This window comes from Acinonyx jubatus, chromosome X, assembly GCF_027475565.1.
Source record: "Acinonyx jubatus isolate Ajub_Pintada_27869175 chromosome X, VMU_Ajub_asm_v1.0, whole genome shotgun sequence".
NCBI lineage: Eukaryota > Metazoa > Chordata > Mammalia > Carnivora > Felidae > Acinonyx > Acinonyx jubatus.
The window spans coordinates 31,849,611-31,862,185 of record NC_069389.1 but is presented as its reverse complement, the minus strand read 5'-3'; the positions used below and the strand labels follow the sequence as shown (position 1 = coordinate 31,862,185).

Here is a 12,575-nt window from a genome sequence, read left to right as displayed (position 1 = left end):
TCCAGTTCCAGCCCAGAGCTCCAGAGCTGCTAGGCCAGGAGTGATGAAACTATGCAATTAGATTGTGGTGACGGTTGGCTAACACCATGAATATACTATAAACCATGTAGATACTCACTTTCAAAAGGTGAAAGTTATAGCATATGAATTGTATCTCAAGAGTTATTTTATGAATGTTTGAAAAAAACAGGTAAAAAATAAAAAATCCTGTGGTTTTTTCTCATGAAATATATTCACATATCACAGCAATATATTAAACTATATTAAATATATATTTAAAAAAGAGATTTAAAAATGGCTTCAAGACAACGTGGAGCTGCTCTGGGCCTCGTGCCTCACGCAGACACAGATGGCACGTTGAACACGGCGCCCCGCCCACCACCCCCTCCCTCGCCTTCGTGACCACGCCCCTTCACGTAACGGATTCGCGTAACGGATTCAAACCCCCATCTCCGGAGTAACGGACCTCATTCCAGCCGCACCTCGGAGACTGCCGCTGGGCCTTGCCTGGTCGGCTACTCTGAAAAAGCGCCGGAGACCCGCCGCCACCGCCTTCGGCCTTGCCGCCCTCGTTTCTGAGCCGCCTTCGCCTTGGTGCCAGCGCCGCCAGCCATGGCCACCGCGCCGTCCTCTCAAGTGCGCCAGAACTACCACCCGCAGTGCGAGGCCGCTATCAACAGCCAGATCAACCTGGAGCTCTACACCTCCTACGTGTACCTGTCGATGGCTTTCTATTTCGACCGCGCCGACGTGGCCCTGGAGAATTTCTCCAAGTTCTTCCTGCGCCGGTCCTACAAGGAGAGCCAGCATGCCGAGAAGCTGATGCAGCTGCAGAACCAGCGTGGGGGCCGCATCCGCCTCCACAACATCATGAAGCCTGACCGCGACAACTGGGAAAACGGCCTAAACGCCATGGAGTGGGCCTTTCACCTGGAGAAGAGCATGAACCAGAGCCTGCTCGACCTGCACCAGCTGGCCACTGACAAGAACGACGCCCATCTGTGCAGCTTCCTGGAGACCAACTACCTGCCCGAACAAGTCAAGGTCATCAAAGAGTTGGGGGGCTACATCACCAACCTGAGCAAGATGGGGGCCCCGGAAACCGGCATGGCAGAGTACCTCTTTGACAAGCTCACCCTGGGCAACAGTGCCAAGAACTGAGTTGGGACTGCCTTCCCATAGCCACAGGGTGCATGGTGACTTCCCCTGGTCACCATGCCGAGCATGCATTTTGCAGTATTGCACTTGCAAATCCAGTTTCTTCTTCCAGTTTTGCCATAAATAAAGTTATTTGGTTTCAATAAAGTTATTTGGTTCCTAAAGAAATAAAGGTCCTCTGGGTGATTTGTGTGTGGAAACCTCTCACCTTTCCAAGAGTCTCTCCACCCACCCATGCCCTATCCACACACAGCTCAGGATCTCCCAAGGTGGAGGGAGAAGGTGGGAGGTGGATGGGACCCTAGAAAACACAAAAATCAATCTTCTCCTTATAAATGCTGAAGGTATATGGGGGTGGGGTGGAGTGGGGTGGGATGGATGGAGCCCTGGTGAATATGGGAGCCTGTGCCATGATAAAAGTATAAAAACATGACCTGACAGTCACAGTTGGGGTTGCCTCTGGAGAAAGCAGAGGGAATGGGATTGGGGAGGGATTAAAATAAAGGGTTGTTAAATTTTACTAGAAAATCTTTAGTTTACTAATATAAGCAAATATTAATGTTTGTTAACATTTAAAAAAATTTTTTTTACACTTATTTTTTGAGAGACATAGAGCACAAGTTGGGGAGGGGCAGAGAGAGGAGACACAATCCTAAGCAGGCTCCAGGCTCTGAGCTGTCAGCACAGAGCCTGACACAGGTCTGGAACTCACAAACCGTGAGGTCATGACCTGAGTCGAAATCAGACGCTTAACCAACTCAGCCACCCAGGCGCCACTAGTATTTGTTAACAGTAACTGGGGAGAAAGGTGGAGACCCCAGAAGCCAGCGTGGCAGAGTATCTCTTCAACAACCTACCCAGGGCAACGGTGATAAACTGAGCCTTAGACTGGCTTTCCCATAGACAGGGGAGTGAGTTTGTAGGTTACCAAACTGGACATGCTTATTGCCCTTACAAAACATCCAAATGTATTTTTTTCCTTCAATTGTACCCTTCCATTAAAGTAACATGGTACCCCCCCCCCAAAAAAAAAATCAAAATTACCTTATTAGAAGGGCTGAAGAATGCCTGGACAAGACTGAAGCTCAAATTTGTGATATTGAATATGAAGTAGAATAAACCCCCTTGAAAGTTAAGCCAGTGGATCTGGCTGCTTTGAAGAATGTGGGGGAGAGTTGAAGCTGGGAGGCCAGTCAGGAGATATTACAGCCAGGCCAACGAAAGACACTGGTATCTGAACTGGAGCAGAGGCTCATGAAATGGAGACCAATTCTAGTTGGATTTGGATAAATCAATAGGATCTGCTCATGGATCAAAGGTGAAGAATGAGAAATGAGGAAAATAACATAGATTCTGATATTTGGACTTGAACACCTGGGTAGACAGTAGTGCTATTTATTAATTTGGGGACTTTTGCTGGAGGCATATCTGACATGGAAAGGTGGGAAAGCATATCATGTAAAATGTGAGATGCCCATTTTTTTTAGAATATAATTTATTGTCAAATTGGTTTCCATACAACACCCAGTGCTCATCCCAAAAACTGCCCCCCTCAATGCCCATCACCCACTTTCCCCTATCCCCTACCCCCATCTACCCTTAGTTTGTTCTCAGTCCTTAAGAGTCTCTTATGTTTGCCTCCCTCCCTCTCTGTAACTTTTTTTTCCCTTCCCCTCTCCCATGGTCTTCTGTTAAGTTTCTCAAGATCCACATATGAGTGAAAACATATGGTATCTCTCTTTCTCTGCCTGACTTATTTCACTTAGCATAATACCCTCCAGTTCCATCCATGTTGCTGCAAATGGCAGGATTTCATTCTTTCTCATTGCCAAGTAGTATTCCATTGTATATATAAACCACATCTTTATCCATCCATCAGTTGATGGATATTTAGGCTCTTTCCATAATTTGGCTATTGTTGAAAGTGCTGCTATAAACATGGGGGTACATGTGCCCCTATGCATCAGCACTCGTATGTCCTTTGGGTAGATTCCTACTTTTTTTTCTTCTGTTTTAAATATAATTCACTGAGATGCCTATTAGATATCCAAACAGAACTGTTATGCCGGTAGCTGGGAAAAAATAAACCTGAGCTCAGACGTGAAGTCAAGCTTAGAAATATACACATGGAGGGCGCCTGGGTGGCTCAGTCGGTTAAGCGTCCGACTTCGGCTCAGGTCATGATCTTGCAGTCCGTGAGTTCGAGCCCCACATCGGGCTCTGTGCTGACCGCTCAGAGCCTGGAGCCTGTTTCGGATTCTGTGTCTCCGGCTCTCTCTGACCCTCCCCCATTCATGCTCTGTCTCTGTCTCAAAAATAAATAAACTTTTAAAAAAATTAAAAAAAATATACACATGGGAAGCACTGTGACTGGGTAAATTCACCAGAAATAATGTAGAGACAGTATGGTACAGCCAGCCCCAAGCCCAGGGGATCTAACATTTAGAGAAGGATTTGAGGTGTTTGAACACCCAGACAGCTGCTGTCCCCACCTTGACCATTATCTTATTCCAAACTGTGGGGTCTAAGCTTAGGAATCCCCTGGGCTTACACCAATGGGTTAACAAGGCACAAAGAAATACAAAGTCAACAAAATGCTCACACCCGAGTTTGGGTAAACCAGATTGGCACTCCAAGAATAGGGGGGTGCAAAGACACCCTGAGAATAGGGAGGTGTTGCATCCACACGACTCCTGAAACAGAATGCTACGGGCACCAGTGACAGTCACAACAAAGTTTATTGCAATGAGAGGCAAGGCAAACTGATCGATCGGGACCGACACTCTTGACCAGAGTGCGGTCTCGAACAGCCGGGGTACAGAGTTTTTATAGCCGACCACATCATCTTATTATCACCTGGGAACAGAACAAAGGAATAGTTCCCAGGTGGAAACAGTTCAAACAGGCCCTTGCCCCAATCCGATCAAGTGCTAATCCATCCCTTGATTGATAGGATAAGGCTGTTATCTCTTAACCTATAGTGTTAAAACAAAGCTGTTATTTCTTAAGGCTACAGGTTAGCCCTACCCTTACATTTCCCCCTTTTCTTGTCCGTGAATCAATCCCTTGATTCATCTTTAGGAACTAAGGGGACATAGTTGGACCTAATCATCATAATTTTTATTTCACAAACTCGCCTCTTGACCCAAACTAAGTCTCCTAGTTGAAAGGGGTGGGGAAGAACAGGAAGATGGGTGAAGGCTTCTTTCAAGGCCTTAGTTATTTCCTTTTGTACAAGATGCAGGGCCATGAATGAAGCCAACAAGTGGTCCTGTTCTAGCTGTTCCTTTATGTCGTTCTCCTAGCCTTGGCAAGATAGGTGGAGGTCTGCCAAATAAAATTTCATAAGGGGACAATCCCTTGATAAATAGAGTACAACACGCTTGCAAAAGGGCAAAAGGCAGAACATCAACCCAATTTTCGCCAGTCTCAAGGGACAATTTGGTTAAGGTCTCCTTTAGCGTCTGATTCATCCTTTCTACTTGACCCGAGCGCTGGGGTCTATATGCGCAATGTAATTTCCAATCTATTCTCAATGCTCTGGCTAGACCCTGCGATACCTGTGCCGTGAAGGCCGGGCCATTTTCCGATCCTATGCTCAGAGGCAGCCCGAATCCAGGAATTAGTTCATTTAATAATTTTTTAACTGTCACCGGAGCCGTTTCTGATTTAGTGGGGAATGCCTCAACTCATCCAGAGGTGTCCACAAAAATTAGCAGATATTTGTATCTGTATTTCCCTGGCTTAATTTCAGTAAAAGCTACTTCCCAAAACCCGCCTGGTTCAGTTCCTCTGTGTCTTTTAGCTTCTGAAACCTTATTTGCACCCTGATTTACTTGGGCGCAACTTACACATCTTTCAACCATCTCCTCAATCTCTTTTCCCAGCCCTTGTGCCCTGAACTTTTTCCACACCAATTTCGCCATCTTTGTTTTTCCCAGATGAGTCCCTTGATGGAGCAGATGCACCATGCGTCGCCCAAGTGCCGTGGGTAAGAGTATCTTTCCTTCAGGATCCTGAAACCACTTTCGTTCTGGTATCATACTTCCTCCTTTTCTTCAAATCCACTCCAAGTCTTTAGGAGTGCAATTGGGCTCCGGTGGAAGCAGGGGATCCATCAAGATCGGTAGTGCCAAAGCACTTTTACTTTCAGTTAGGGCAGCTTCCCGGGCTGCCGTGTCAGCCAGGTGGTTTCCGACTGCCTCTAGGGAGTTGCCTTTTTGATGTCCCAGGCAGTGAATGATCGCGAGACTTGCAGGTTCCCAGATGGCTGTTAGAAGGTCTAGAATTTCGGCTTTATTTTTGATGTCCTTGTCCTCCGCCGTGAGGAGGCCACGCTCTTGATAGATGGACCCGTGCACACGCGCAGTTGCAAAGGCATAGTGGCTGTCCGTATAAATATTAACTGACTTGTTTTTACTGAGTTTGAGGGCTGTAGTTAGTGCGATGTGCTCTGCGCGCTGGGCTGAGGTTCCCGGGGGAAGGGTCATGTTGCCATAGAACCTCGCAGTCTGTCGTAACGGCAGCACCAGCATACCTTTGCCCTTGAAACAAAAACTACTGCCATCTGAAAACATGTTGATATCAGGATCCTGTAGGGGAATGTCCGTGAGATTGGAGTGGAGGGACGAAACTGTCGCTAAGGTCTCTGGGCAAGAATGTAGAGGGGGACCTAGTCCTTCGGGCAGCAAAGTAGCTGGGTTTAAGGCTGCGGGGGCACAAAAACGTATCTGGGGCTGGTGGAGCAGCAATGCCTGATACTGAGTAATCTGAGCATTTGATAGCCACCATTCTGGGGGAGCCCGCAGTAAGGCCTCCACTTCATGGGGCCCTGTAACAGACAACATCTGTCCCAGGGTTAGTTTATCTGCGTCTTTGACTAGTAGCGTGGTGGCAGCAATCTGCCGAACGCATGTGGGCCACCCAGAAGCAACTGGGTCTAGCCTTTTGGATAAATAGGCCACTGGTCAGTGCCAAGGCCCCAGGCACTGAGTCAGAACTCCCTTGACTACCCCCCTTTCTCGGCTACAAACAGAATGGCTTAGTGGGATCTGGCAGGGCCATGGCCAGTGGGGTCATGAGAGCCTCTCGTAAAGCTTGGAAGGCTTTAGTTTGAGTCTCCCCCCATGTGAAGGACTCCGGAGACCCCTTGAGAGTGGCATACAAAGGGGCTGCCAGTTCAGCAAAGCCAGATATCCATAGTCTGCAGTAGCCTGCTACCCCCAGGAACTCGCGAACTTGTTTGAGTTTTAGGCTGAAGAATATTGAGTCTTTGTTCACAGAGATAGCGTTTACCTTTTTTAATGCTGTAACCTAAATAAATGACAGCAGTGCGACAGATCTGTGCTTTATTGGCTGATACTCGGTATCCCAGTTTTTGCAGAAGACTCAGGAGTTCCTTGGTGGCACTCAGGCATTCTGAATAAGAGGGGGCTGCCAGCAAGATATCATCAACATACTCCAACAGAGATACCTGCGGTTTGGAGATTCGAAATGGTTCTAAATCCTGGTGCAGGGCTTCATTAAGAAGAGTAGGGGAGTTTTTGAATCCCTGGGGGAGTCGCGTCCAGGTGAGCTGTCCAGCTTTTCTCTCTTCAGGATCGGTCCATTCAAATGCAAACAGTGGCTGTCTCTGTGGGGCTAGCGGGATGGCAAAGAAGGCATCTTTTAAGTCCAGAACTGTATAATACACCTGAGAAGGGGGAAGCAGACTAAGGAGAGTATACGGGTTGGGTACAGTGGGATGAATATCCATTACTCTGGCGTTTACTGCTCTCAGGTCTTGAACTGGCTGAAAATCAGATGAGTTAGACTTTCGGACAGGGAGAGTATTCCATGGCGACTTGCATGGGGTCAGAACGCCTGAGTCGTGCAAATGCTTGATGTCAACAGCGATTCCCCGCCTAGCCTCCTGGGACATAGGTATTGTTTCAGTCTTACCGGAAGCGCGGATGCCTTAAGTTCCACAATTATTGGGGCTTGATGAATCGCTATTCCAGGTAGATTGGTCTCGGCCCATACCTGGGGAAAGTCTGCCTGGAGACTTTTAAGGAGGGGATCGACTGTGTGAACATTTTCATTGGGCACCAGGGTAAGTAGGCCCTCTTCCCCAAGTGGCACAGTCACCATTACTATTGTTGGGCCATCCTGGCCGACTTTAACATGCATACCCCCTTCAGTCAATCTCAAAGAAGCAGTTAGTTTATGTAATAGGTCTCTACCCAGTAATCCAGGGTAGGGGCATTCAGGCATGATTAGGAAAGAATGTGTAACAGTTTCACGGCCTAAATCTACTTGTCGTCATTCAGTGCTCCATTTACAAGTTTGGGAAGCAGTCGCTCCTTGCACCAGGGTTGCTCCTCGCCTGGTGGGGCCAGGATCTTGTTTTAGAACTAAAAAGGCTGCCCCAGTATCCACCAAGAAAGTCTTAGGCTGGCCCCCTATATTAACAGTAACCAATGGCTCAGAAGGGGCCACCGAGCCACAGCCCCGTCAGTCGGAATCAACTTTCATTATAGACGCCTGGGGTGGATGAGTTTTACGCTGGGCTAAGTTAGGGCAATCCTTTTTCCAGTGTCCCTTCTTGCTTGCAATTTTTTCCTAGTGGCACTCTAACCTTTTGTCTTTTTTCTTTTTCCCAGACTAGAATTCTTTGGGCGTTTGGGGTCCCCATCCCTTGTGGGCATCCAGGACGGCTGCTACCACCCTAGTCAATTTTTTTGTCTGTCTCTCTTCCTGAGAATTCCTATTATTAATAACTTTTGGGGCTATTTCAACTAGCTCAGATAAATTTTTCCCTTCAAACCCATCTAATCTTTGCAATTTCTTCCGAATATCTGGGGCTGCCTGTGAGACAAAGGCCAGGTTTAATGCCCTTCTATTTTCAGGTGCCTCAGAGTCAATAGGGGTAAAGGTACAGTACGCTTCCATGAACCTTTCTAAGAAGGCTGAGGGGCTCTCCTCGGTCCCCTGAACTACTTCAGTTACCTTAGACATGTTTGTGGGCCAGTGGGTGGCCACTCGGAGACCTCCCAGTAGAGTCTGGCGAAATAGGGTCAATGATCACCTACCGTGAGGAGTGTTTGGATCCCAATCTTCAGGGTGCGAGGAAGGAAAGACTTCCTTGAGTAAGGCAGGATCCTCAGTGGGATGCCCGTTTGGCCCCATCAGCAATTTCCGGGCCTCGTGACAGATCTTACCCCATTCCTCAGTAGTGAAGAGAACCTGCAAGAGCTGCTGGCAGTCATCCCAGGTTGGCTGATGGGTCACAAATATAGTTTCAAGGAGAGAAATTAATGCTTGGGGTTTTCCTGAGAACGGGGGGTTTTGAAGCTTCCAATTATAAAGGTCACTAGTGGAAAAGGGTACATAAATCATAAAGGGTCAGACATCACCCTGCAGGGGTGGCCGTGGCCGAAGGGGTAAGGCAGCGGGAGGGGGATGGAAGGAGATTCCTGACTGGGTGTGAACGGGCTCAGGGGAGTGTCCTGACTTGGGTTTGCCTCCTGGTCTGAAGCATCCTGACCCGTATTCTCTGGGCGAGAACTATAGGGCCATTTACAAGTTTCTTCTTCCTCCAGTGCAGATGGTAAAGGGGGCGGCTGCTTAGTCCCATCAATATTCTTATCAAGTGGATAGCCTTTAAGCGGCAAAACCTATGCTTCAGGGAGGTGAGGGGGAAGGAAAGGTTTTAGCCAATCTGGAGGGTTTTCGAGGAGGTTCTCCATGTCTCAATGTATGGGATTTGATCTTTGTGCCTACAATAGACAATAGTATGAACCTTATGTACAGAGTAAGGTCAAAGGACCCCTGCCGAGGCCATTCAACCTGAAAGCTGGTCCATTCCACCTCGCAGAGTTCGAAGGACTGGCTTCTTGACATGGAAGCCGAGAATTGAGGCAGCTCTCCCATAGTCCTGGAAATGGGTTAGTATGAGACCCAGAGGGGTGGGGGTACTCTGATTTTGACCCATGACAAAGATAGGCAAAACCGAGAAGGACGCACAGTCAACAGAATGAAAACAATTAAGACAAAACCAAGAAGGACGCACAATCAATTGAAAGAAAGTAATTAAGACACAAAGAGAACACAAGTTCGAGATCTTGAGGCCAGTAGGCCGCGGCAGCCACATGAAAATAGGATCCTTTCTAACAAAAACCAAACCAAATGGGATCCACCGGCATCCTGGTATGAACCCTAACTCTGGGTCTATAGCCGCGTCCGGCAGACCCTTCTTGAGTCATTCAAATGGCGCACCCCAATCCTTACCTCTCCCAATCCCGAGCCTCCTTCCACGGGTCGGTAGAGCAACCCGAGGAAAGGGCCCTGTTTCAGACCTTTAACTTTCCTGGCCCATACACCAAATGTTGCATCCACACGACTCCTGAAACAATGCTACGGGCACCAGTGACAGTCACAACAAAGTTTATTGCAATGAGAGGCAAAGCAAACCGATCAATCGGGACAGACATTCTTGACCAGGGTGCGGTCTCGGAACAGCCGGGGTACAGAGTTTTTATAGCCGACCACATCGTCTTATTATCACCTGGGAACAGAACAAAGGAGTAGTTCCCAGGTGGAAACAGTTCAAACAGGCCCTTGCCCCAATCCGATCAAGTGCTAATCCATCCCTTGATTGATAGGATAAGGCTGTTATCTCTTAACCTATAGTGTTAAAACAAAGCTGTTATTTCTTAAGGCACAAAGGTGCCAGGAATAGGGAGGTGCAAAGGCACCACAAAATAGGGAGGGAGTGCTGAGCCCCCCAAATAGAGAGAGGCAAAGGCCTGAAATAGAAATGGCACAAAGGTGCCCAACACATAGGAATAACAAGATTAGATATTCAGAGTGAAAGCACCCCAAATTTAGTACTATAGCAGAAAGCTGCTTTCATAGGAGAATAGGGTCAGGGCAGGTAAATTGGTGAATTAGACTATGGACCACTGCGTTGCAGGCAAAGCAGCCCAGAGCGGAGATGGTTAACAAAAGAAAAGGTGCCTTATTAACCCTGAGGTTTTCCCCCCTATCTGTCTCATCCCCTAGGCTAGCAAAGATAAACAGGCACAGTGCCTCCTGTCTGCTGTTAACAACCATCTACCCATCTGCCCAGCACCAGGATTTTGTTTTATATTAACCCAAACCCCAAACACTGTATATCTTCAAAACCCTCTTTTCCCCCCTCACATCCACAAGTTAATGTTCCTAGTTCCTTTGTCTCTTTGTACACTCCCATCATGTTTGCAAGCCTTCTGATCTGAATAAATATGGGGCAAGGACCCTTATTCGGGGCTCTTTTCTTTTTCCAGGACATTAGCCATCTCTCGTTTTAATCCTGCATCCGCTCTTTTGCTAGACAAAAGAGAACTTTAGACTTAGTGTCTCAGACACCAGACTGTAATGGCCACTTATGTGCACTCCCTGTGTATCCTCAAATCAGTCTGTTCCTGATCTCATTGTGGCCTCTGGTTTCTCCCATTAGGATGTGGTAAAGATTTAGCCTTTTTTTTTTTTTTTTAATCTTCATGGCTATGTGTAAAAAGAAATTATGTCCCAGTTAAACAAAATTTCCAAAGGAAATAATAGACATGTATTTGTATGATTTCTTTATGTTCCTCTTTCAAAACTCTCTTTCTTAGTCCATTCTCTACTTAACCAGATGAAATAATCAACCATGTAACCCCTAATACTTATCCACCTGAGAAAAATACTCAAAATATTTTGTTTCTTCTTTGCCATGTGTGGGCTATAAAGATAAAAATTTATAGACTTTGTATCTTACATTCAAAGACACATGGGTAGTTTTTTAAAGCCAGCAGATGGCTTTGAAGCATTTAGTAAGATATAAACAAGTTTAGGTAAGCAAGAAATACACTCCACATTTCCCCATGGCTATGCTTCAACACTTCCTCAAAAATCAGGATTATGGTTCTTTGAGCTCACTTTACAGGAAATGCTATTGACCCTTTACTCTGCTTAGTCAAATTTAGTCTTTTTACTTTATTTCCTCCTCTGCCTGCTTTGAGGACCTCTTCTCTTTCTGATTTGTCTCAGATCTTATAGGTGTGTGTGTGTGTGTGTGTGTGTGTGCGCGTGCATGTGTGTATGTTGATATTCTGTTACATATGGTTAATCTAACATATATAAGAGGACTACAAAGAGAAGGCAATTTTTAGTCTCAAAGTTAAATCCATCAGTTTTTCTCCTTTTTTGAATAACCTGTGATATAAGTGCATGCTATATGTGAGGTGCTATTTCACATGCTTTTCAGACTGTGTTGTCACATCAACCTTGTGTAGTATGGATCCTCCCTACTTTACCTATGAGAAATTGGGTTCTGAGTCATGTCATTTTCTGAGATAGCATAGCTGATAAGTGATTGGGCTAGAATCATCTGGTTTCAAAAGGAGATAAACTCTGCATATTTTTTGCTCTGCTGTCATCTCAATTCCTTGAGCTATGTGATCCACATTACATAGGTGATTTCATTTAAGCAGTAGTACTCTGAGATAAATCTCTTTATCCCTGTCTTATTAAAAAATGACAGGTTTATGGGTGGTGTTTACACATCCCTTCCAGATGTTCAGTCCCAGAGTCCCAGTCTCTGTTGCACCCAGCCCTGAATGGCTTATTTTACGCTTGGTGTTCACTAAATGCACAGGTCCCTATCCTCATATGTATCACAAATTGGCTGCACTCTCTACTTTTAGGTCACAGTCAGGTTTCTTGAAAGAGTCACCAGTACTTTCTGACTTCCCTGAAAAAATTACTTTGTTTGCATTAAATTTTAGAAGAAGTAATACATTTGCAAGATTCAGAAATCAAAACATATGAAGAGATTTATGATGAATCATTCATTCTGTCACTGTCCCCAGGCTCTCAAATGTTTCCATCCAATGGGTGTTTGTGTAGAGAGATAAACCCTTGGAGTTCCCTACTCTGCCAGTGACCTTGATATCACCCAATTTGATTATTTTAATATATGTACAGACTTGTGCAACCATCACCATAATCTAATTTTAGAACAATTCATCACTACCCTGAGCCTCATTACAGTCACTCTGCAAAACCACCCCCAGCCCCTGGCAAACACTGATCTATAAATTTGCCTTTCCCAGACATTTAATATAAATGGAAGTATACAATATGTATTCTTTTTTTGCCTGGTTTCTTTCACTGGGCACAATGATTTTGAGGTTCATCCATGTTGCAACATATATTGGCACTTCATCCTTTTATTTATTGTTGAATAATATTCTACTGTATGAATATACCACTTCTGTTTATTTACCAGCTGACCGACATTGGAGTTATTTCTATTTTTAGGTTGTTTGGATTATTGCTGCTGTGAACATATAAATTTAAAAGAATGTTTTCGTTTCTCCTGGGCAGATACTTCAGGGGTGATATTGCTGTGGCAT

The 12,575-nt window shown here is 45.8% G+C and overlaps 2 protein-coding genes across 2 annotated transcripts in view; one reads left to right on the top strand and one right to left on the bottom strand.

Annotated features, from left to right (window-relative positions):
* PRRG1 (proline rich and Gla domain 1) overlaps positions 1–12,575 on the bottom strand; it is a 306,130-nt gene that overhangs the window by 241,179 nt on the left and 52,376 nt on the right. The window lies entirely within an intron of this gene.
* Positions 488–1,356, top strand: LOC106982006 (ferritin heavy chain-like). Its single transcript, XM_053202228.1, has one exon. The coding sequence runs from the start codon at positions 613–615 to the stop codon at positions 1,159–1,161; it is 549 nt and encodes a 182-aa protein (XP_053058203.1). The 5' UTR covers positions 488–612; the 3' UTR covers positions 1,162–1,356.

What these genes read in the sequence shown, in the direction of transcription:
- LOC106982006 (XM_053202228.1), top strand. Translation starts at nt 613, where the DNA reads ATGGCCACCGCGCCGTCCTCTCAAGTGCGCCAGAACTACCACCCGCAG.